The 25,676-nt window shown below is 42.1% G+C and overlaps 1 protein-coding gene across 1 annotated transcript in view; it reads right to left on the bottom strand.

Moving 5' to 3' along the window:
* HSD17B12 (hydroxysteroid 17-beta dehydrogenase 12) overlaps positions 1–25,676 on the bottom strand; it is a 76,750-nt gene that overhangs the window by 42,579 nt on the left and 8,495 nt on the right. The window contains 2 exon segments of the mRNA XM_021403767.1: positions 5,726–5,801; positions 9,696–9,742. Coding sequence (XP_021259442.1) covers positions 5,726–5,801; positions 9,696–9,742 — 123 coding nt within the window.

Below are 25,676 nucleotides of genomic sequence, written 5' to 3'. Positions count from 1 at the left end.
CACATGAACCTGGGCAACGTTTCAATGAGAAAAAAAAACAAGAAAAGTGGATTAAAAAAAAGAGGGCCTGGAAGGAGAAAATACAGAAGCAGAATGCTTCCTAAAAAAAACAAACAAACAAACAAAAAAACAACACCACAATAAAAAGAAGCTCTCTTCCTGATCGCTCTAACTTTTCATGATATGTTGACTGTATTCAGGGCTCATCCATTTTATTTACTGACAAATTAATAGCAACTTCAGCTTGAATGTTCCTTCAGCTTTCTACACTAACAACTGCTCCTTTAGTAAGCGGCTGATCCCATTCAAGGCAAATTCATGGGAAACTATATTCACTCCATCCCAGCAAAACTCCCTTCCAACATAAAGACCAAGAGTTCATTCTGAATCAAAGATTCTTATGCTACAACATGTCAAATGTTGCTCAGTGTATTAATAAAGTTAAAAATATTTGAAGCAATTTTGTCAAGTCCAAGAAACATTGGAGGATACAGTATGTCAAGCCAAAGCCAGCTCAAATGATGGAAGGCTGCAAATATTAATTTACCTTGAAGTAGATCACAAAAGGTCAGAATAACTGCCAGACACAGTTAGCCTTCAAATTAAGCTCAGGAAAGTGAACCTTGTCAATCCCCATGCAAGGAAAGTAAGATGATGTCTCCTTCCTCAGATCAAGTATGTCTGTTCTACAGCCTCCCCTATTAAGTTTAAATGTTCTTCCTTGCATCTCAGAGCTGGTGGATAGGATGTACAAGGGCCGGAGGAGGAAACTCAAGTGACAGGGCAGAGATCACATGGCAAAGTACTCCAAGGCAGGTACAGCTGAGCTAGCGCCTGGAGAAATCCTGCATAGGACAGATTTGCCCTGGCAGGTCATTGGCCATTTGCATCAGGAAGCAACAGCAACACTTCAGGCATGAGCAAAAGTTGTCAATATCAAGTCTGCTCCAGAGTGCCACCCATTATGTTGTTACCAAGAAAGCAGGAAAAAAAAGCAGTGAGAGCCACCTGCCTAAGAAACAGAGAAGTAATGTTTCTGGTTTTGGCACCACATCCCATTCTTTCTGTGTGCTTACTTGCAGTCACACCAAAGGGTAGTGTGAGCATGATAAATCCCATGTCTAAAGATGAAAGCTCTCAGTTTATGATGCAGCTGAAGTATCTGGATCACAGTGTAGTTCAAGATGGTTAAGCAACTTCATGAACACTATGTGCTAAGTAAATAGTCATCAAGTGCAGATTTTAATTTTAATAGAAGGTTTTGCAGTGACATGTAGCAGAATCAAGTTAATTCTAAAATTTAGTGACTTCGGCAACAAAACCAATAATGTTTTGGACAGCTGTCATGGTTTTATGATTTTCGGTTATTGGTATTTCACATCATAACATCATGTAGTGGATGTACCTAGTTCTCAGAAGAGAAGGACTACTACATTCCCCAGGGGACCTTGCTCCTCTGTTACCATTTTCTGGTCAGAGGGAAAGATAAAAACTTACAGATCACAAGACCTTGCTTTCTTTCCGCCCGTCTCTCGTCCCAGCAGCATCTCACTCCCCAGCCGTCTTATCATCAGTATTCGAGGAAGGCCTACTTTAATTTTGGATACTCTCCCTCATTGTATTGGATTTATCAGCTTAAATTGTAATTATATTGTATTATAGTGCGTTATTTTGCCTTCTGATATCTTATTTAGTAAATTAGTTTGTTTCTCCTCAGATTGTTGCCACTGTTTTTGCTCTCAGGCCTATCTCCCTACCCTTTTTTCCCTTTTCCCTTTCCTGGGGTGTGAGTCCGTGGGTCCCCCATCCCATTTGTCCCGGAACCAGGCCGAACGCCCATAAACCGTTGACAGACAGTAACTGGTGAATAGTATTAGAGACAGAATGACAATGAGTTGCTTTTTCTTGCCTCCTCACAGCTCATGCACAATCTACTGCCTGTCCTGCTCAGCCACCAGCTAACAATGTACACCAAGACCAAATTCTTCTTTTGACAAATTTCCGTAAAGGAAAACTCTCTTTACAGCATTCTCCCCACTTGGCTAGTTTTCACTACATCCTTCATATTTCAGCCCCTAAGAAGTGACTTTCTTTGGAGTTCTTCCCAAGTCTGCTCAGAACATACCTGCTGGCAACAGTGCAATAACTGAAGTTTTTCTGCTTGCAAATCCATGATACTTCTTGAATCAGCTGCTGGCATTGAGAACCCCAGATGGCTTGGGCCAGACTCACTGCTGAACACAGCAAGTGAGGGAATATTCATTATAAGGTGTTCAAAGGACTGACTCCATTCACAGAAAGGTTTTCTTTCTGAACGCTTGAAGGTGTTTAACAGCATAATACAAGAGACACCTTTAAAAGGTGCTGAAATACTGATGTATTGTGAACTAAACTAGACCAAGAACTTTGTAGAGCAAATCTAGAAAGTCGAGCGTTCGTATATGATGCTTTTTGATTAACAAAACTGTGAAACTCCATGAGAGGCAGTCCACAATCATTGAAAACAATTTTCAAAATCCTTTCTTCATTCTGTGACTTAAGCCCTATTTCTGTGGGAACACAAAGGAGAATTTCCTTTTTATGGGAAATCCTACAGCACCTAAGCATTCTGCAAACAAATTCAGAGACTTGAACTGCTTGTAATTCATCTACTAATTTTTGTTGCTCAAATTGAGCTATAAGTTCAGAACACCTGGCTTTCTTGTAACACCAGTACAGCCCATGCAATGTGTGCATGCACACACACAAAATCACATCCAGGTCATCTGGCATTTACCATTCAAAAAGACCTATCAGCACTTCTCTAATGATGGTGCTTATGCAACTTGCATTTTGTACACATGTCACTCCTAATCTAAGTATATTCAAAGAGCACAAGAAAGGATTCATCTGAAAAGAATAAATGTAGCTGATTCTCAAAAACCCTCTCACTGTGGTAGAGGGCATCTAACCCTTTGCTAGAATCGCCAGGACTCTGATCAGTGAAAACAAGGAAGGAACAGAAAACACACATAGCTCATGCAATACAAAGACCTGTGATTATCCAGAGCTAAACAGCAATTCCTCCTTCAAGTGATTAAGGATCATACTTGACATGATCAAGCTCAGGTCTGCAGGACCATTGAGAATAAGCATAAAGCTACCTTAGGAACCTGCAAGGGAAACATCCAAGTAGTTATAGTGTTCATGCTTAAAAAAAAAGAAAACAAAAACATACATGCCCACCTTATACATGGCAACATCTGAACAGACTGCAGAGACCACATGAGCCTACAAGAAACTGCTGTCCAGCTAAAGCCTGTTAGGATCTGAAAGCACTGTTCAGATTTGCTTGATTATGCAGACTATCCTAATCCTTTAGCATATGCTACAATGAACGAGGTATACATTTCAGTAGCTCAGTGTTGTCAAAAGAATATTCTGAAAACCCAATATGAGTCATCTCATTTCAGAATCGTTTAGGAAAGAAAGCAGAAAAGTGTTTGGGTGAGGCCTAACAGTAATTATGTATTACAGGCGGCTCCACCGAAGTAGATGTATTTTTTTTTCCCTAATCTGCAAAACTCTCTCAGCAGCCATCATTTCAGTGTTGAAAGCTCAAAGCAATAGATTTATCTGTCTTGTCAGCATCATGCTCAAGTCCCAGGGAGAAGGAGATTTCCAGACTGGTTCAGAAAGGGTTATGACCATTTTCAGGAAGCTTGTCACTTCATGCTTAAGAAAGCACTTGTTTCTAGAACAAGATACTTGTAGATAACTTCTAGCAATTCAGCTTTTATTTAGGAAGATACCTGTATGCAGCTTAGTAAGAAATGCAACTATGTGCCCACATAGGCAGCAAACTATTACCCAGCTGCTGCAGTTTACCACCAAAAAGACTGTAGCTGCAACTTCAGTATTTGCAGTAAGCTTCTGTACTCACACAGGCTACCCAAGCAGCGAAACCTGTACAGCTGCATTTACCCTGTGACAGTGTTGACAAGGTTAGTGTTTCAGAAGTATGATCAGACACTGCAGTGACATTCTTAAATGCAGGATACTAATGAACAGGGACAATTACTTCCAAACTAGAAGGTAGGATCTGATGCCATCTCAGTCCTAATAAGGATGCTCTTTACCATCTAAATAGACACACAAAGATTTTTCTCTCTAGAAAACAGTTTCATATGCCATCTTACAACAGACATTAAAGTTACATACAGTGACATTTAAACTAATTTAAAGAGAACTGTATGTCCTATTTTTCTCAGCAAACTAGTAAAATAGTCATCAATTAAACAAGTTGAAGCCCATGAGTGATTTAGTTATCATTAGACTAAGTAATCCACTACAACAGTACAAGACAGTTTGTGTACACTTACTTCTAGATTACACTTTGTAGTAAAGTGGTGCTGCTAACAAATTCAATAGAAGTTTTAACTGTATTATTTTGGCTTAAGTCTGCTTTGACCTCTGAAAGAGAGCAGCTCTTACAGTTACCTGTATTATATACACAAACCATTTTAGGAAAGTCTAAGCAAAACAAGTAACACAGAAGAAAGATCTTAAAGCCTTCATTATCCCACATCATTATGCCGAGAAACATGCTTTATAGTACACGACTCCCACTCCTGCTTATCAAAAAGCTCTACACACAAGGCTACATTTCTGCCTTTATCTTGACATACTCTGCATAAACTAATAAACTTGCATTAAATCTGCCTTAATAAAAGAGATGTAGATTACAATAAGAATTTTTGTGCATTATAGTTATACTTTGCTCTAGTTGGAAAATCATTTGTCAGCAAGAGACACGAGGAAACTAACTGACCCCATACAGATATCGATTTTACATTTGCAATTAGAACACTTAAGTCACTCCCTTATTCTTGTATATAACCATTTACTACATGCTTACTGAAGGAACAATTCCTAGCACAGGCTCTTAAACTTGCACATTAATACATTCCCCATATTCCTATGACTATAAACATTTGCTACCCTAATAGATCTCACAGATCTTTACAATGATCTTTGAGTAGTTTATCCAAAACAAAATGAAACTGGAGAAGCAGGAGGGAAACAATCACTCATACTCACAATAAATCTGTACACTTTGTTCCTTATATTATTCATTGTATAACAAAAGAAACCACCTTCATGGTTGAAACCCATGAAATCGTACTTGCTTTAAGATGAGGTAATACTCAGGTGAAGTAATGACTACATGCTTCTCTCCTCATTATCATTTCAGATGCCCATCATGACAATCAGTGGTATTTTAGTCTGGCCTGGCTGGCAGTTCTTGTGCAAGACTAACAGTTTTAGAAGTACATTTTCATAGAATCCTATCACAAAATGGCCTGGGTTAGAAGAGACCTTAAGATCATCCAGTTCCAACCCCCCTGCCCTGGGTAGAGTTGCCACTCACTAGATCAGACTGCTGAGGGCCCCATCCAACCTGCCCCAGTGATGGTGCATCCACAACTTCTCTGGGCAACCTGTTCCAGCGTCTCATCACCAGAATTAAACCCTACTGTTCTCAGAAGATAAGGAGGAACATCTGCAAAATTATTTAGCAAGGCCTTTACCACTTACGTCTGTAATGTTTGCGCTGTGCACAAGAACAAACTTTTAGTTTTTAATTAGAGTTGTATATATCAGCCTGTGTGAAAGTAACACGCAATCACATTTATTTTATTTATAAGCACGCATGCAAAATGCAAGGAAGAAGTTTTCAACTCACTTATTTCACCAGCAACTTGGTCCAACTTTTCTTTTGACCGACTGATTAGAGCCACTTTCATTCCACGTCTTGCCAACTGAAAAAGCAAAAAACAGGAGACATAAGGATGGTCGTAAATCACTTCCAAATCAGTATCCTAACTACTGCATGATTTGTCAAATACTGTAACAATGACCAGCATGTTTGAAGAGTTACAGTTTCATAAAGAAATATGGAGGGGAAGAAGAGGACAAGTACTTGCATACACTTCTTACTTGATTTCCCTCATGAAAAACTTAGTATCTTCTTTGTCATTCCATACAGGTGTATAAGCACATGTATACAATAGAAAGGCAAAAGCAGCTACTTTACAGTCTTTCCACACTTCTGCACCAAAGAAGCTACTATCCATAGTTAAGCTCAAAATACCCAGTTAAGATATCCACGGTCACTTCAACACCTGCGTTGCAAAATTACCTGTGCACTCAATGCTTCTTTCCTTTAGCAGTTCACTTAGGAAGGACTCAGGCTCTACTCTTACTTTGCACTGTTCATAGGTAATAAAGGTCAACTTACTCACACAGTCCCTTTAGGGAAGCTATGTGCGTAAATTAAGCTGTGGCCAGGGCATATCCTGGTCATAAAATCAGACCTAACTCTGCACGTTTGTAACGGGATCTAACAATTTAACAGATTGCAGAAAGACAGCTACATATCTGTTTATTTTCCATTGCTGGGTAATTCAGTCTTTCCATCGTAAATGCCTATTCCAGTGAAAAGTAAAAACACTGTATCCTATTGTTATAGGCTGCTAGCTTACCGGAACAGTTTTTTCATAAAGTCAAGCAGTAGGCTTTGGAGATGGTGGGAAGAGAAGAAGGGATTAAGATAGCTTTCTCCCATTCCACAGGATCAAGAAAGCAAAGGCAAAAGGTTTACCTAAAGGTATCTCTGCCTGTGATACTGAGGACGACCTGACAATAATCTGCTTACGGTGAAATAGCTGAGGTGCCAAGGGGCAGGAAAGCCCTACAGCTGCTCCTCGTGGGTGCAAACCCTAGACTGCTGACACACAGCTTGCTTTCTGTCAGCAGTGAGCTCCGGCACAGATTGCTTTAGGCAAGTACACCTCAGCTTACAGAAAAGTGCCGAACTGTACCGGTCCCAAAAGCAGATCAAGTATATTCACATCACTACATCAAGTTAGCAGACTCTCAGCAAATTTGAGAACTTGCACCACAAAAGCAACTTGAGGGAAACTGCTGCCATATTGACACTGAAGAGATGCGCTGAGAAGCTCATCCCAAATCTGGAAATGGAAACCAAATGGCAAGAGGAATCATTTAAGTACAGAACATGAAAAATGTCCAAGAAGCAACTTGCAACTAGGAATGGATATCATCTAAAAGAAATAATCTATCTTAGGAAAGACACAGTGCGCACTGACTGATGTAACCTGATGGAGTTCTGCTGAGTCTCTGAATATTCACTGACAGAGGCCTACTGAATTGAAAAAAATCACAGCTGTCCAAAGAGCAAAAGTCATCCTCTGAGGTTCTAGTAACTGATTACATTTTTTTACATAAGGAATGAGGAAGATCCAGTTGCTTTGTAAATAAATTGCCATTAAACTTGGACCTTTGGCTGATGACCCTGGTGAGATGAAAACACTGAATGAAAAGACCTTAAAATAATCACAAAAACTAATCTAGAGTACCACAATGCGAAGATGCTTCTGTAGCTTAAGGATTAATTGATGCAAGTGAAAATCATCATTCTAAATTGAGTTGGTGGATGTAGGTGTCTAATTTCCATAAATCCAATGTTAGTAACTACCACATTTTCCACTTTGATAGCAAAACATAGCTGCTGTTAACACTTTTTCTCTCAAAGAAAGAAAGGAATGTGATTGACAGCTCTCCCAAAAGCAGAGTTAGAGCTCTTGTTAGAGCAAGTACACAGCAAGAGCAGTACTAAAGAGATGCAGATATGCATCATCACGCACTCAACTGGATCACAACCTGTAGTTTATCATCCAAGATGAAATTTCTGCTGTTCACTTCTGCTAATCAGGAGTGCAGCAACAATGGGGCCATAAATAGCAAGTCCTGAGTATACCCTTATTAAAAAACAGGGAAAAAAGAAAGTGTGCTCCTTTGGAACCAAAAGCAAGCATTACTTGAGCAGAGAAGAACACTAGCATTTATCAGAGCACAACTGTTCATGAAGGGGTAGTCCAGTCATGAAAAGGATATCAATGTTGAGCAAGGAATAAAGATCTTATCACTACAGGAATGAAAAGTGTAAAAGCAGCTTATTGCTTGGAAAAGAAGGAAAGTAACCAAAGCAGAATACAGCCAGGGAATTCACAAAATTCTAACAATCTCCCACCAATAATCAGAGACAACACTAAACTTTTGAAGAGGAGATATCAACAGTTGCATTTTTCACTTCAACTCCTCCAAAGAGAAGGAAATAATCAGCACAATTATATTCACAGCTGTGAGTACCCAAGCAGCTGTATATGCCAGTGGCATTTATAACCTGAAGGGAATTCCTAGTAGAAAATCAAGCCTCTGCTGGCAGCCATAGGAATACAGACAAACCTTAACTGAGTTAACTGAAAGACAGAAATCTTTTAGGGTATTTCATATTTCACCCTCTATTCGCTTGATGTAATTAAACATCCATCATCCACCTAAACATTCAAAGGGGAAAATACGTCTTATTCTATAGCCCAAGAATGACTTATTCGTACCCTCTGGGGGGCTCTATGCCAACAGTAACACCAGCAAAGAAGCTGAAACAGCCCATGTTTCCCATCAGGGTCTCATACTTGCAATCAGCTTTCCTACTAGGGGTACATGTAACAGGGGTCTGCTAGCAGCACATATTTGTGTTCAAAGGCAGCCTAGCTCTCACAGACACCAGCAGAACATAAAGCAAAGCTGTAGTTTCACTCACACGATAACCTAACATACAGAGCCTGAAACCAACATCCCACAATGTTCAGGGGGGCATCTCGCACATCAGAGGGCTTCCTCCCAGTAGTACTATGCCCTGGGCACAACAACCTCCTTCCACTTGCTCTAGGCAGTTATTTAAGTGTTGCATAATTTGCTTCAGGGCCATGTAACTGGCATAATTTGGCATGTAGGAGCTGTCAGCCCTGCACAAGAATCAGGTGCTCTTGACATCAGCCTCCCCCCTTAGTAGGGCTGAGTGCTCCTATCTGCAAAGCAGGAAGGAGTCTGGGGTAAGATGTGTGTGTGGCAGGGCACATAGGGATGGAAGGGGAGTCTGAAGGGCAAGGACTGCCCTTAACAAGGCCTGTGAGCCCTGCAAAACAGAAAACTCTTGAAAAGACGACCCCTCACACAATCATGCGAGTGTTTCAGAGAAGACAAAAATGAGTACAAACAGGCTCACTTTGATACTGATGCTGGAGTTAAAAGTTATTTTTGCTAGAAGTTGCAGTAGTCAGCACTATTTGTCATGATGTTCTCTGGGCTCACAGGCTAAATTACCCCATACTAATGGGCACTTTCTCTCTTAAAACAATACACTGCAGTACTATATGTGGAAACTGCATACCCATCAAGAGCAAAAGCACAGTACAAGGGATAGAAGTAAAGCCCAAGCTTCAGAGACTTCATAAACTATAGGGAATAACTGCAACACAGTGCAGGCAGCTAGAAATGCCATTTAGCTAGTGCCTGGAAATACCAAAAGAAAATTCCAAGGGTTGGGGAAATAATTACAGTAACTAAAAAAGTTAAAAGTAAAAACCAAAGGACAAGGTAAGTGCTGTAGAAGAAGTCACAAATAAAAGAAATGAAAAGAGATTTGAATTTCAGCTAGTCACCTGAGGGAAGCAACACAAAGGACCTCAATCTCCACATACATATCTTAAAACAAGATGAAGGGGCAAGGCCTGCCGCTTGACATCTTGCCAAGGATCCAGACAGTTCCAAACAATATGAATTCTTACCTCTTCTGCATAGGCTTTTCCAATCCCATCAGTAGCTCCTGTGACCACTAGGAAAGAAAGATGGATATCCATTAGCTGCTTCATAGAAATAAATGCAGTAAGTGTTCACTAGCAGGCTACTGAAGTACTTATTCCAGCCAAGAGACACAGTCTCTGGGATAGGTGTACAACTTGAAATTTTATTAAAGGTCTCTCAGGAAGCTCACACTACCCTTTCCATGCAGAGAAAGAATTATGTGCCTAATAGTTGCTTCAAGAATCATGTTCAGCATCTCTTCTCATGCCAGTTTTCTGGCCTGCTATGCTACTTCCAAAGCTTCGCGTCTTAAGAGATTTCTAAAAATCATTTAATTGAAAAAAAAAACTCAGTTATGATGATTAAAACTAAGTTGAGAATTGGTTTAAGTACACAGTAAAATAAAAAGCATCCTAAAGCTTGTAAGAATTCAATAAAACAAAGATTTTATGACATGGACAGAACGTCTCAAAGCAGAAGACATCTGTTTAAGACTCTCCAGGAGTTTTCAGATCCCTGTGACTGTGGTGCCTTGCCACCAGCAAGTCTGACTGACCAAAGCAGCCGGTTGCATAACTAGAGTTTAAGTTTTTTCACCTGTGGGCGGACTGGGATCTGTGTCAAGCCTCAAGTCTTTCTAGGATTCTTTTCCACATGCTGAGAATCACTGAGTGACTCAACATGCCATTACTTTGACAGATTATTCCAGGGCTCACCACACAGTAGCTGATCATCTCAGTTTACTCACTAAACAGCAACTCCTTCATCCACAATACGCTTCTCCCAACTACTGTTTGAGCAAGCACATTCAGCATCACTTCCTTCTCTCAACTATTCATTCCTATCAACTCCAATTCCTACACCTCAACGTTCTTAGACATGCAGCTCTCCACTCCTTCATCCACCTCTGCTCTCCCTTAGGTGGCTACAGAACACACCATACTTATCCGGCTGCCCTCAGACAAATCGGGACAGCTTGTTTAATGCTTCCACTGCTTAGCCCTGAACCTAGGCATGCCTAAAATAACAGGGCTTGTTTAATGCTTCAGAAAACTGAACTGGGAGCGCTGGTTCAATTCCCAAGCCCACCCGTACCCCAGCACAGCCAAGTGAGGTGTGCAGCCAGCACTGCATCTAGCAGCGGCTTCCCCCCAGGGCAGCAGAGGGAAACGTGTTTGCAGATGGCTTGATTAGTCACTGCGGATCACCCAAAACAGTTGGAATGCAAACAGCAGCCAAAATACTTCTGTTTGAGTAATAACAGCTAGGAAATGCTGTAACCATTTCAGTTTCTCTGCCGCTAGCTATAAATAAGCAGACATAATAACAAGTGATGAAGCTGCCAGCAAAGGTCCTATTCTAGCTCGAATGGCCAGTCAACAATGCAATAACAGCCTAAGAATGAGATCCAGTAACATCCCTGACTCAAGCTAGATTTACAGATGACCCTACATGAAGGTATACACAAATACATTTATCCCTTCCCTAGTTTCAAAGTTTATTTGCAAGACGTCATAGCTCCAATACAGTGAAGATACAAAACCGTACTACCAGTATGCTAGCATACACCGCACACACAGGATGTGATGGCTAGTGATCAGTTCTACCTGCTGCATTGTCAGCCCCTGTGAAATGTACTCAGAAGGTCATGTGAGTGTGTCACATTGTTTTGCCAATTCCTACTCAACTATAATTAGGCAAGTATGAGTAAGGTTTGCTAAAGATAGAAATCCAAATTTAGAAAGGTTGAGCAGTGGTCCAAACGATGGAAAAAGGCCTTGGAGAAGAAATCAAGAATACATTCACAGGAGCCCACCTGCCTGTAACCCAAGTTGTGTCAATACCGTGACACCCGTTTAGCCACAGAGCATGATAGCCCTGCAAGATGGTACCATCCCTTCAGTTTCAGGACTATCAGGCTTCAATTTCAGCACTGCTGATCTCAAGCTTCGTATTATGTATTATCACACAGTTATTATTGTTTCAACAAAATAACAGAATAAACAAGAGCACAGAGAAGAGAAAATGTACCTGTTACTCTTAGAACAATAACTGGACATACTTTAAGTTGACCCAGACTGAACAACATTTGACTTCAGTGAATCTTTGAAATGAGTTGTTTCTCTCATTCTAGAGTTAGTGAGGTGTCTGAAGAATAGCTCCCTCCACCTAGCACTTGTGGACAGTTTCTCCTCCTTCCAATTCAAAATTCATGGACTTAAAAGTTTTATTCTCAGATAATAAGTTCAGCATTTCTAAGTATTTTGAGTTTTATGACACCACTAGCTGTTCAGCCTTTAGCAACTGTAGCTGAGAGCGTATGCTCTGTAAGGCAGGGACTTAGAAAAGCATCTGCAGCACTTCAATGGCTTAGTACTAAGAGTGCAAGCACGACTGCAATCCCAGATATTTGTCTCGCTTATCAGATCCAATGCTTAAGTAGATTGCAAAAGAATTGGTTGGAGCATGAGATTTAAGCAGTTGGAGATTGGGGTTTTCCGATTGACCTATGAGTAACAGGACATGTCCTCCCTTTTTAGGCTCTAGTTCACACTGCAAGAATCTGTAACCCAGAGATTAAAGCAGCCTCCAAAACAGAACTTTAGAAATGTAAACTAGTCTGATGGAAAACATTGTAAAATCTCACCAGAAAAATTAAAAAAAAAAATGCTTGGACCATCACCTATAAAAAATACACCCAGCTGATGTGCATCATGCAGATGCACCATCCCTGGAAGAGCTCAAGGCCAGGTTGAAGGGCCCTGGGTAACCTGACCAAGTGGGTGGCAAAACTGCCCATGGCATGGGGGTTGGAACTGGTTGGTCTTTAAGGTTCCTTCCAACCCAAGACTTTCTGTGATTCTATGATTTTGCTTCTGCTGTAAGCAAAGGCATACACACAAAAGCGAAGAACACAGCTAGGAATCATCTTCTCACTAGAAGGCACTAACACTGTCATTTTATTGGTGGATTCACTTTGAAAGAGATACTGTTGTCTCCTGTTCCAAGCTCCCATACCATCTTGAAGAGAAAGCATACTAGAAGGACTGCTTTCCACTGTGCTATAACTGAGAAAACACTTTCAAGCCACACTTCCCTTCCTACAGCCTTTCAAGAGAAGCAGCCTAGCTCAGCTCTCATCCAGTCTGAGCAAGTGATTTTCCCACCAATAGCTATACTGGCATTGAGGTCAGCAGAGGAGGACTGTGATAGGTTGTGACAGCACAACACCACAGACCTCCCCTACCACTGACCAGGATCCTAATGAGCAGCTGGTTGGGTCAGGAAGGCTGCCCAAACAGGTACTTCCTACAGCAGAGACCAATGCTTACATCGGATGTTCTGAAAGCAACGAAGAGAGGTGGGATGAAGGCAACTGGCTGGATGAACATCACAGAAGTCAAAGTTCAACTGTCTTATCTTCCTCCCTACTTTGGATTACCTGCACCATGAATGTGATAGGGAGGATGATAAAAAGAGGTTTTGATAACTCTTGCACACTTACAGTTTTCATAGTAATTACATTCACATCTAGCTTCCATTCTGAAGCCAAGCATTGCAGTTTTAACCACTCCAGCTATGTACAGAAGCTGCACCAGTTTAACTCAGTTTTAACTATCACCTTGACGTGTTGAAGCCAGTTTAACTCCAAGTGTTGATTAATCTTTTAAATTCTGTTTCTTCTACAGACTGCCTCCCGGCAAAGAAGTTACAAACAGACTGCAGTTGGCAGAGCTTAAAGAAGGCAAAGCAAGCAGAGTAGGAATTAGTTATTGTCTGCACAAGAAAGCTGCACCAGCTCCTAAGTGTGACTATCCACATTTACTCAGTAGTCAGACGAGCTGTAGTAGCTTCCCACTTCAGCCATATGCTCTTTCCTGAAAAGAAGTGAGAAGAATGCCCAGGAAGCTTGTGTGGGAGTCGGCTGAATTAAAGTTGGTCTGAATGGAAGCTGGTAGCAAGGCACTTGCTGATTTCAGGCAAAAAAGTCTACACTCATCTTCCCCTGATGATAACCACTAGTGTACACCACACAAATGTAAGTGACTTAAAAATCCATCAAGGCAGTGGATACAGCCTAAGGTAAGAATGGGCAAAGAAGTTCCAGTGTGGTATCTAGGTCCTGAAACAAAAAGCACTCTGGTATTCAAGTGTGTTTACCTTGGAAACAAAATCTTCTCCCAAGCTCTGTAGTTAGTTAAATATTCCTACACAACGCAACAACACATTTTCATGGTGCAATTGAGCAATAACAGTTCCAATTCTGAAGTCAGGCATGTTTAACACAGAGGTATCAGACAATCCAAATGTTTCCTGTCTATAGGATCCCCTGAGCTTTAATCTCTACTCTCATTCTCCTACTGACACAGCCACTGACACTCAAAATCATAGATCCACGCACCCAGCATCCAACAGTGTCTGTCTTCTGCAAAACTGGGGGTCAGGGAGAAAACACATGCAAGCACTACACAGAAAAGCAACGAACGCATTTTGTTTATTATTCAACAGCTTTGTATTTTATGCTGTTAGCTTCAGTGGCAGCCAGAGCATTGATGGGAAACACATGCAAAGATATGACTGGTCTCATTGGAACATGAACTTGAAACGAATTTGCACAATGAACATGGACATATTTCTGTTTGTGCTGTAGCGACATCAAGCCTCCTATTTCATCAGAACAAGTAAGTGAGATGACTTCAGTTATCAACTCCAGCTCCCAGCAATCAAACACTATTCATTTAATAGTTATTATCCACATAAAAGTGAATGAACGAATACTCGTGTATCCACACCACCCAACAAAGCATGCAGCAATTTTATGTCATTTGATCTTTGACCATAGGAAATACCATAGGAAGAGTATAAAAAAAGATCAGGAGGATCTTGACATGGATTTTAGCTGGAAGTGGAAAGTATTCTGACACATGTTACAGCAGAAAGTGCAGCGGTCCCACCAAACTGCCAGCCTTGAAAGGAGAAGAAAGCCTTCCTAACCTCAACCTTACGGTTCCCTAAGAGGTATCAGTGTCTTTTGGAGCACTGTTTGCCATGTTCAGCACATCCTCAGAAGGCAGACGAAAAACGCTACAAATTATTCTATAAAATCATCGGTATTTAACTACAGAATTTTACAAGCAACTAAAATTCCTAAAACATGGTATTAAGTACACTATGGCAAATACAGAACAGATGCAAGACCTTTCAGTTATCACTACATATATACTAACAAATCACTGGCACAGGAACTCAGAACACCAGTTCACATTTTCAGTTGCAGTGTTATCCTTACCACTTGTATAAATCAGAATCTCTGCTTTAGGTCAGTATAGCATATTTTCCTGAAAGACCGTGCCAGAATATTGCTTCCTGGATGGTGAAAAGATCAATTCACAACTTCCACTGTGAGTTTATTCAGATTATCTTTGAGCTCTTACAAGGCTATCTTAAATTTAGAAACCCCACCACAGCTGCCCCTACCAGACTAGTTGTCAATAGATGCAGCTCATTCTCTAAACCTTACCACCAACTAACTGCTTTGCCTCACAATGCTTCACACAGCCCATTTCACAGCTCGTCACATGTACAACACACGCAATTCATAAGCACCTGTGTCATCTCCTAGGTGGTGCCAAACTCAAAGCAACCCTTGACAAAGGCAGCAAAGACGAATGACCTCAGCGGTCAGTGGCATGCCTGGTATTGCACTGAAATGGAAGAACTCCATTGTTGTTGTAAGCCACTGGCCAAGCCTACAAAACACACCGTTTAAGCAGTCAGTGACTTCAGTTCTTAAGATGATGAATATGCCCAGTGGTACACAACTTCAGGGACTAAAAACCAGACTTCACTCAGAAGGCGTGTGAAGGGTCACCCATATATGAACACTGCAAGTAGCATCCACATCCCTCAGAAACTCCATTGCTCAATACACACAAGATAAGGCATCAGTGCAGGCAATGAACCTATACCCACACATTTTTTCTGTTTTCAGCAAGAAACAGTTACTGCTTTTCCTTGGAAGAGGTGACTTAGGGAACATGCACCTCCTCTCGGGAGGCACGCTGGGTAAGCGTTACCTGCTCTTACAAAGGTGACTGCTGTTCCACAGGTGAGCAAAAGCATGACCATGGCAGTCTGGTCATCAAATGAAGTGAATATTTGAGGCCCTGAAAGAATATTTTTACTTGCTCCTTATTCACCCAGGATATCTTAAAAACAAAAGCAGAGAATGTTGCAGCAAGGCATGAGGCAGGCATGCAGAAATTCTGCCTCACAACATGAGCAAGAAGCAGCTTTTATACAGAGAGAGCGAGCGGCAGCAAGCGCAGAGAATCCGACTGCAGCTCTGCAGAGCAATCACGCTGAAACAAGATTAGAGATTCGTGACTCCCCAACTCAAGGTTAGACGACAGGGAAGACAAAGCTTAGAGATCAAGCCTGCCTTCAGATACTAACACATGGTTCCTACAGCAAAATAAGCTTTCAGAGATGCTTAGTGGAGATAAAGCATGGAATACTGTATCCATACTGCTGCTAGCAAACAGCACCAGGCATACTCCTTGCACTAATGACTGTTGGGCGTGTTCTCTACTAGCCTCTTAGAACTACAAATTCATTTAAGTTTGGCTATTTTCCTGTTTTCATTAAGGAAAGTGTGAGTTTTTGGGAGTCCCTTAAAAATACTGCAGATGCACTCAAGGAGGGCTCAAACCACTAACCACATTATTCCTTCCAGGAAGACGTGAGTCCTGTAATTTGGGTCTAACTGTCCTCTTCTCGCCAACAAATTAAGCCAACAACCTGATCTCTAGGAGAGCAGCACAGCTACCACTCCTGCCCAACGAGAGATGGCCAAATTTGTTGTCAAAATGGCACTGCAGAGGGAGTTTCCCAGTCATTTCTCCACTCACGCAGGACAGCAGCCTCTGCCCTGCAGGACAGACTCTGAAGAACAATGAGGTTCTTTCTTCCCTGCACAACATCCTCCTGTAGCAGAAACGAGCATCAGGAATAAACCAGGAAGCTATGTGGCTTTTTTCAGCAGACAGTTCAGAGAAACTTTCTAGCATAGCTAACCTTAGCATAGGTTTGAAGTACACTGCATAAATAACTAAAGACTCGAGATTCTTCTGCTACGAAACGCAGAGGCTATATTAAGAATATGACAGCTCCTGGGGAAAACAAAAGCTGGCAAGAGGAGGAGAGACTATCCCTGCTTGGCATCAAGCAGTGCTTCATCTATTACAGATTTATATAAATCACTGGCAATTGACCAATACCAAGCTGCTAGATTATCTCCAGCCAACAAAAGTACTTTAGTCTGTGCTGGTTAAAAATATTCTACTTTTTGTCCTCAACTTGCTAGGAACGGCTATTTTTAGTAAGAGTCCAATCAACCTTATCAAAATCAAGCATCAAAAATAGACTGGAGAAACACTGGAAGCAAATCCTATTTTTAGCCACTCTGTCTATTCCCTGCCGTTACCCACCGAGTCCTGACTGCACAGACCATGCACGAGTGCTCAGTTATTCTAGGCAGATCCTCGTCGTGACCCTTTTTTCCCTGAACACCTGAATGCATAAAACACTCGATTGATTAAAGATTAATACAGCCGCAAACCGTGACAGCTGCCTTTCGTCTGAGTGCTTTTGGGGAGGGGGAGAATATGGGATGACAGAGAGCTTGCATCAGTATTCCTCCTGGGGATCTATTACATGGAAAGAAAATTGCTATTTCAATTCCCTTTTGTTGCTAAAAATAGCAGCCCCAATTGATTCGAGCAAACAGGGCACCGGCTTAGCAATGCCAAATTTAGAAACCACTGAAGTCCCAAAGAGTGAACACTAACGCAGTCTAACACATGCCAGCTCATATTTAACAAAGAACAAAGAAGATAAGCATGCCGGCTGCAAGTTAATAAGACGGCAGCAACTCCCTGCATTTTTATTAAATAAAAACAGAAAACTTGGTGCAGGAATTACACAAACTTCAATTCTATACCCAATTTAATTTGCTGAAATAGGAAGCCTCATCAGGAAGATCATCTGTATCTAATCTGAAATCGTCAAAATTTTGGATATTTTTTTCACATTAAGGTTTTTCTCCTGCACAAAGCAGCTAATGCCTAATGGTCAGGCTCTGAAAAGACAGGCTACAGCAAGAGGTTCAATTCCCAGAACCACACACTTACTTGGTAACAGCTTGTGTCTAAGAGCTAGGATTGTGGGTAGAAAAAATATTCTATAAATATCACAGCACTGACAAGTTCCCATTTCATCTAGAACTACAGCAAGAAAGGTTTGGGGGCAGTGCGCTCCTCACGTTTCTTTAGACTCTAGAGCTAGAAGCAATCTAGAAATCTCAACAAGAACACAGCACAGAGCAGTTCAGGAAAGCCACAGGCTATGCTTACACACCACCAGCTCCTGCTGCTCCTGTACAACACCTCCCAGTGCCCCAGGTGCCCCTTTTCACCCACACTGCCCTCAAATCTTTGTCATGGGGCATGCTGCCCAAGGGCTGTGTGCTGGGGACAGAGGACTATCCTCTTCTCTCCTGCCTACGAAGCTCTCATGACACCCTGTCACAGATTTGGGAACTGTGTTCCTTTCAAGTCTAGCAAGCAAGGACTTGAAGAGCATGCCAGGAATGCCTTGAACTTCGGTTCTGCAACAGCACGGGAGCTGTCCAGAGTACCTAGGCAAGCCTGGTCGAGTTAAGCATATGCAAAAGCTGTAACTGCCTTGTGCTCCATAGGGTTATCACAAGGTTTACTGTGTATCATTAGTATTAGGAAAAAACAAGTTCTCATTTGCTCTTCATTGAGAAATATGTGACAGATGCTCACTGTCACACTAAGCACGACTGCACCAAGAAAGCACACACACAGACGTGGCTTGGTCTTCCTGCCTCTAGCAGAGGATAAACGCAGTGAAGTTCTGAAGATCAGACAGCTCAGGATTGGCATCAGCTGAAGGTTTTTGCGTGTTCGCTTGGAAATAAGCATAGATAGATTGAACTCAAATCTGTGCAAGTTCTTGGAATAATCAAGAGCACAAAAAATAGCAGAGACTGGGATCAAATGCAACACGCGATCCATTTTTAATCAAAAGGCAAGCTGTGCCAAGCTTCAACAAAGTGTCATCAGTTTAGACAAGGATAACGCTCCAAACTCACGGGGCAAAAGAAAACCATTTTACGTTACAGCTATAGGAAACTACTGCTATGAAGGTGACTGAGACTGAACATAAGAATCTTAGAATATTGTCACAAAATTGGCAGGGAGGTGTCTTAAAAAAAAAAAGGTAATTCATCAGGATTAAAAAAAATTACTTACGTAGGCTCCTCAGTGACTGATCAAAGCATAGATCTTGTTTGGTGTCATTATTACTGACCAATGTGCTTGAGGAAATTCGCAGGCAACCTAACCACTGAAAAAGGATCACAGCATGCCATCACATAGAGTGAGATGACTTTATAGAGCTGAGTAATAAAAACATAATGCCACCAGATATTGCCCAGTGATGTGTTAGTACCAGACGCCAAGCCATGCTCTTGAGATTAACTCTGCTTGGAGTTGAGGTGACAATTGTAAGTGATGGAAGAGAGGTACCTGAGGTGCAGTGGCTGAATACAAAATGGACCGATGAGGCGTTTCCCATCATAACAGAAAGCAATAATACATTTTAAGTAATTTAAATGAGAACAGTTTTGAAAAAGGGCTGCTAAGATGATTAAGAGTTACCTGTTCGGGGAGATGAGTTTCAAAGTGTTTTGTTTGCTCTTCATAAACTCACAAAGTATAACCACCAGAAAAGGAAAAGCTCAGATTCGCACCGGGAAGAAGACACAAGCTGGTCACAAACATGCCTGAAAATTAGGAGGTCTCAAAAGAGAAAAATTCCCAATTTGAAGATCACAAGTTAAGGAAGCTGAACTGCTGAAGGAGGTCTGAAATACAGACAGCAATGCAGGGCAAGGCAGACATAGCTCAGGAAACAGAACAAAAAACTTGCAAAAGGAACCTGTGTGTTCATTAGTGGTCAATTCAATGGATCAGATGGAAAATAGGAAACAAAACAAGCCTGACTGCAGTTTGTTGATTGTTTTTGAAAAGTTATATTAATCCCATGCTTCTAGACTACCTCAGGTTGTCAGAAGGCTGCAAAAAAAATTTTTTGCCACCCCATCTCAGTGTATTACTAGGCTTCCAGAGTGTCTCTCCTCATCTGTTCAGGAAAGAGGCCAGCTGCAGCAAGACACACAAGAGACAAATGCACAGTGGCGCCAACAGAACTGAGATGGACTTCTAGAGCTCTACAGCATGAACAAGATTCAAATCAGGAAGGGGTTGGATCACAGGGACATTCCCTTCTTCTCTTAGGAACAGCATAATCTGAGCAACTTTCTTGCTATTGCAGAATTTCCTAGATCAAAAGCCTTGAAAGCAGACAAGTTCTTAAATTTATAACAGGATGCTGGTGAGAGCTTTCATATGAAGAGGATGGGAAGACAGAAGTTCCCCCATCTTCCTGGACTTCTGCGTCTATCACACAACAGCCCATGAGCTGATGACAGAGGTGACCTACCCATTCTGCATTTGAGCAAGTCCAAGGAAGACAGCAAGAGCATTTCCCACTCTCCCTCTTGAAACCATGAAAAATCCAAGAGGTTTATCCTCAGGAGCCCCTAAAGAAAGGCAAGTGTAGCTCTTAGGCTACATGTCATGAGCTCATGGGTTGTTGTGAAGAGAGCTTACAAGCAGGAGGGAGATTGACTTTTTACATGGCCTGATAGTGATAAGACAAGGGGGAACGGCTTTAAACTATAAGAGGGGAGATTTAGGTTAGATGTTAGGATAAAATTATTTATTCCGGGGGTGGTGAGGCACAGGCTGCCCCAGCCCTGAAGGTGCTCAAGGCCAGGTTGGATGGTGCCCTGGGCAGCCCGATCTAGTGGTTGGCAACACTGCCCACAGAAGGGAGGTTGGGACTAGATGATCTTTAAGGTTCCCTCCAACCAAAGCCATTCTATGATTCTGCATGCAACAAAGATACTCCTCCAGTTCAACAAGAGCGTTCTGCAGAGGGTGAGAGGTGGAGAGCAGCTCCCAGCACCGAGCTCAGCCTGCAGCAGGCAATGCAGACCTATTGGGTAGCTGTTGACATGGCTATCGATCTGCTTCGTGGATAGGCATGCACAGAAAAATTTTCGTTGAACTGGACTTGGCCTACAGATCGCAGATAGACATTAGAGCCCACACACCAAAAGCAGTGAAAGCACCCTGCTCAGTGATGGGATGATGCTACTTTTTCCAAAGTGTTCATTCTACACACAGCAGAGCAAACCAAAAGTTATATCATCATCATTCATGCTGGCAATAACTTAAAGCACATTACTCAAGCACTTCCATATTCAGTGAGGAATACAGACTGTGGCAGGAAGCTACACAGTGTTACCTACACTCTGCACAGAAAAAACAGCACCGTTTCTTTCTCTTCAGAATTGATCTGCGAGCTGTAGATTTGGTGCTTTCTCTACCCGCTACCAATCATTGTGAGAAGACACTGATCATTTCTCTTTCCTTCTGTCCTCTGAATTGAAGTCATGGACTTCCTGGTAATTTCATTCAGTTATTAAACAGGTACATATAGCATATTAAAAAGTGATAAGGTTGGACGCTGAGGCAACCCTTTGATAGAAGTCTATTGGAATGTCTTTTGACTAGATGTTTTCAGTTAGAAAAATGAATTTAAAATGATTAAATACATTTTAAATACAAAAATTATGCTCCTTTTTCATCTTCAGGATTAAAATCTTCATTTCACATACAAGTTAGAGTAGAAACATCAGTACGTCAACAACGAACCAAAAATAAGAAAACTGGGAAGCACAGCACACCTAGAGAAGTGACACTGTGGGAGGTGATTGGCAAGACTTGTTTTTTCTTTCTTTAAACTTCCAGCTCCTGCGGACCTCCAAGCTGCAGAACTGCTCAGCCGCTTCATCACCCCTCACCAACCAGGCTGCCGAGCCTACCCAGACCCAAGCCATCCCCTCCAGAACCCCCAGGTCCTCCCCACTGAACTCTGCAGCATTCTGGAGTAATCAAGAACTTGGCCACAGCTGCAGTGTCCCATTCAACACCTTCATTCCCTGCCAGATGTGTGTACACGACACTCAGATCAGCCATGTCAGAGCACATCATATGGTCATTGAAGTGTTTGCTCCTTACACTGCTTCCTCTGGTAAGGTTCTCCAATCTTGGTATTGCTACCCTTCACAACAATAAACCATTTCAGGTCCAGCGCCATATTCTTAATCTCTTACTTACAGAAGTGATTTCAAACTCAGTCAAAGGAGATCAAAATCTCAAACACATGGGCTACTCGATTTCTGCTGGGATACCACCTTCTGCTCTACCTGCTCCCACAAGGCCACTTTCCTAGAGCTTAAAAACCCCAGCTCGCAAAATGAGAAGGGGAAATTTGATTTTTAAGAACAAACATCATCAATCAGGATAGCTACCTATCTGTGCAGAAGCAAAGACAAGTTTTAACACTGCGAAATTCATAGTGCTATATCGCACAGCAGAAATATAATTGATAAAGCCTATCTGTAAGCTACCTTTTAGTTACACACATGTAGGGAGGTGACCACCTAAGCCATTCCACATGCCCATGTATCATATGCCCATACACAAAAAACATGTGACTGGATCCAAGAACCACCACAAGAAGGTCTCATCGTACAGTGCATCTACAAATAAGATGGAAATCCAGTCCTTTCCCTCCAGCTACTAAAGAAAGCTTACCAACACCTGTTTATGTATAGTCTAAGCACACGAAATCCACACTTTTAAGCTAGAAAATACATGACCAGTCACTCTAATCCATTTATTGGTCTCCCACTTGTGACTGCGTACCATTAACCAGCATATCACTTAACTCTGACCCTGCCCCAGCAAGCCATCTTGGGTACCGGTGCTCCCAGGATCTCAGAAGCTTTTAGAACCACAAATAAACCCAAACCTATCAGGACAGAGTTGACTCAGACCTTCAGTTATCAATAGAGTGCTGGCACCATTTTCTCTGGTTTCACTTAGCCCTTTCAGTCCCCCAGCACTTGTACTCAGTGTTATGTGACCCATAGCCCTTCCAGGCAGTTCCCACTGGGCCTCAGCTCAGCAAGCTGTTCCTGTCTGCCACTTCCCTATGCATCCATTCCTCCTCAGCACACATGAGCAGCTGAAAGCCCCTCAAAACCAAGCTCCTGTCCCACGTTGGGGTCCCAAGCTGCCTTCCAACCTGGGAGGCTCTTCAAGGGCTCAAAAAGAAATTCCTTCAGAAAGCTATGGAAGATTCAAGTCCAGCACACAAGGAAGCAGCTGCAGCACATGGCATTACTGCATCAAGAGAAAACAGGCTACACCTTCGTGCTCAGTGAGAGCTGCTGCCTGATGTTTCTAAAGCCTCTGGGCTCAGAGCACCGTCCAGCAGGCACCAGCCACCTCCCCACATCCCAGACCAGAAGAGGTATCCACAATAGTGTTTAAGAGTCACCTGGTCTATACAAATGTACTGCAAGGAGATCTTGAACAGCTTATCCAGGAAATAATTGTATACCTTTATCAGGTGTATATATGTGTATATATATACATATACACACACGATACTAAGTACACGCTGGGGACATTTCTCAGTCGCATTGCTGCGGCCACTCTAGTGTGGTTTGGGGTGCACTGAGGGAGGGGGTAGCCAAGGGAACTGGCGCAGCACTGGCCCTGCTTCCCCCTGCCCGCACCTTCGGCTCCGTGCACCAGAGCTCTTCACCCATGACAGACAATGAGCAAAGCTGCGTAAGCAGTCGAGTGCAGAAGATGAATGAACCGGGTGACGCTAAAGATCTGTGAATTGAAAAATCCAATGCATGAATTAAAACCCGCACCCCTTTCCCCCAAAAAAAGAATTGTGTACAGCAGGACATAAAAGGAGAAGGAGAGAGAGAAAGGTGGAGAAAACGTGGTCTGACACATTTATAAAAACTGATGGCCTGTCACCCAGACGCTGATGAATATTTTTTACAGGATAAAAATGGCAACCCAGAGTCTAAAAATAAAACGCTGTGCTGCAGACCTGTCTGGTTCAGCAACACCACTGGAATACAAACGCTCTCCCTTGCCGGTACAGCTTGACTGAGATTTCAGAACAAAACAGCGGAGAACATACCTACTATTTTCAGGTGAAAGGATTTGGATTTGTCTTTTCAAAAGAATTTAGATTAGTTTTATACTTTGCTTGCATTGTATAATTGCAATTAAAAAAACCACTCCTAAATTTCGATGAGAGCACAGAGAACCTTGTGCTGCACAAAGCAGATTCTTCTTCTCTCCTTGCTCAGAAAATTACAGCATAAGAACATATTTACCAGAGCCTTTCAGTTGTAGTTTTAGTAAGCTTAAAAATGTATTTTTAGAGTTGTGCTGCAGACAGAACTGTGGACACTGCTACTTTCACACCTACCCCACCCCCGGGGACAGAAAAAGAAAATCTCTTATTTCATTTTGCCTCAAAATTTAGACTAAAAACCTGCTTAGCTGAGAAGCAGAAATGACCAAACATCATTCACAAGAAGCACTAATTTCTCAAGCCTAGCCACACTGCAGACAAGCGGCCTTATGCAGCACAGATTCTATTTTTGGCAAGTGATGCAATAGCTGCAAGGGCTCTCCCAGAGCCTTTCACTTGAGAGCTCAAGCCATATTAAAACACGTTACAAGAAATATAATAACCCCCGCGCTGCCACCTTCCACTTTCTGCACCAGCACATTACACACAGAAATAACCCTTTCTCATGTCAGATATCCTAAAAAAGACTCAAATTTTATACATCAAGTGAAAAAACGTGTGTGCACATCTCTCACCACACACACCTGCCCTGCACTGTGCATGACAAAAAGTTACACAACGCTGTGCAGGGATTTTCTGACCTCTTGATTTTTGGTCGGAACATGAAGCAGCTCGAGCTCCTTGCTGAATTCCAGCAAGGACTTTGAAAAGCCCACAAAGCTAATTCAAAGCCTAATCCTTCCAAAAGATATTTCCATTCTTAGAGATCTTTCAGAACGTTCTTGCCTATAACTGACAACTGTTAAGACACATTTCTGCTGGGTGACTGTTTCAACAGCTAAAAATTCTCGAAACAGAAAGAGTTCCAGAAATGCTATGGCCTTTTTTAAAAAAAAATATTTTTGTACTGAAGTAGAATAAGGATTTTCCAGCCCTTTGGATTCAGGGGCCCTTCAGGTTTCCCCAGCAGCCATGGGCACCTCTGTGTAACACAACACACAGACTGGCAAGTTCTGCACTAATCCTTCATAGATCAAAACTCCACTCGCCCCTTCCCAAAAGTGGAGGTATTCCTGAAGCCAGAGCTACACCAGAAGCTACTTCTGTTTGACTTCTGATCTCCAGACGACATTCCGGGGTTAGCCACAAACCTCCTCCCCACCCAATACACGTGTTGGGACATAGATCCAGGCAGAACTCAGAGTCTGGATGCTACCTGGGGAAAAGGGAACATGGCCACAGACAGACCTCATTCAGAAGCCATATGCAGAACAGGCAGTTAAACTCTCTTGGAGATCGCAGCTGCTCAGAAGTAGAGCAGAAATTGAGGCAGGAAGACACCTAGTGATATTTTATTCATTTTGGCTAGGAGCAACATTAAAACAAGCTGTACACCAAGAAGTTTGCATTTGCTCTAGGGACACTGAAGTAGGAAAATAAGGATTCCGCAGAACAGCACAAGCAATGACAAAGATTGTGCCTCAACCACACAACTTGCTCCAAAGGGGGGGAAGCTGGAGCACAGGAACTTCAACGTGCAGAGCTCTCAAACTGTCGCATGGGAGCAGTACTTGGGGAATTTCACATGACCTTGCACGTAGAGATGAGAAATACTT

This window comes from Numida meleagris, chromosome 6 (assembly GCF_002078875.1).
Source record: "Numida meleagris isolate 19003 breed g44 Domestic line chromosome 6, NumMel1.0, whole genome shotgun sequence".
Classification (NCBI taxonomy): Eukaryota; Metazoa; Chordata; class Aves; order Galliformes; family Numididae; genus Numida; species Numida meleagris.
This window is presented reverse-complemented; position numbering and strand designations above follow the sequence as displayed.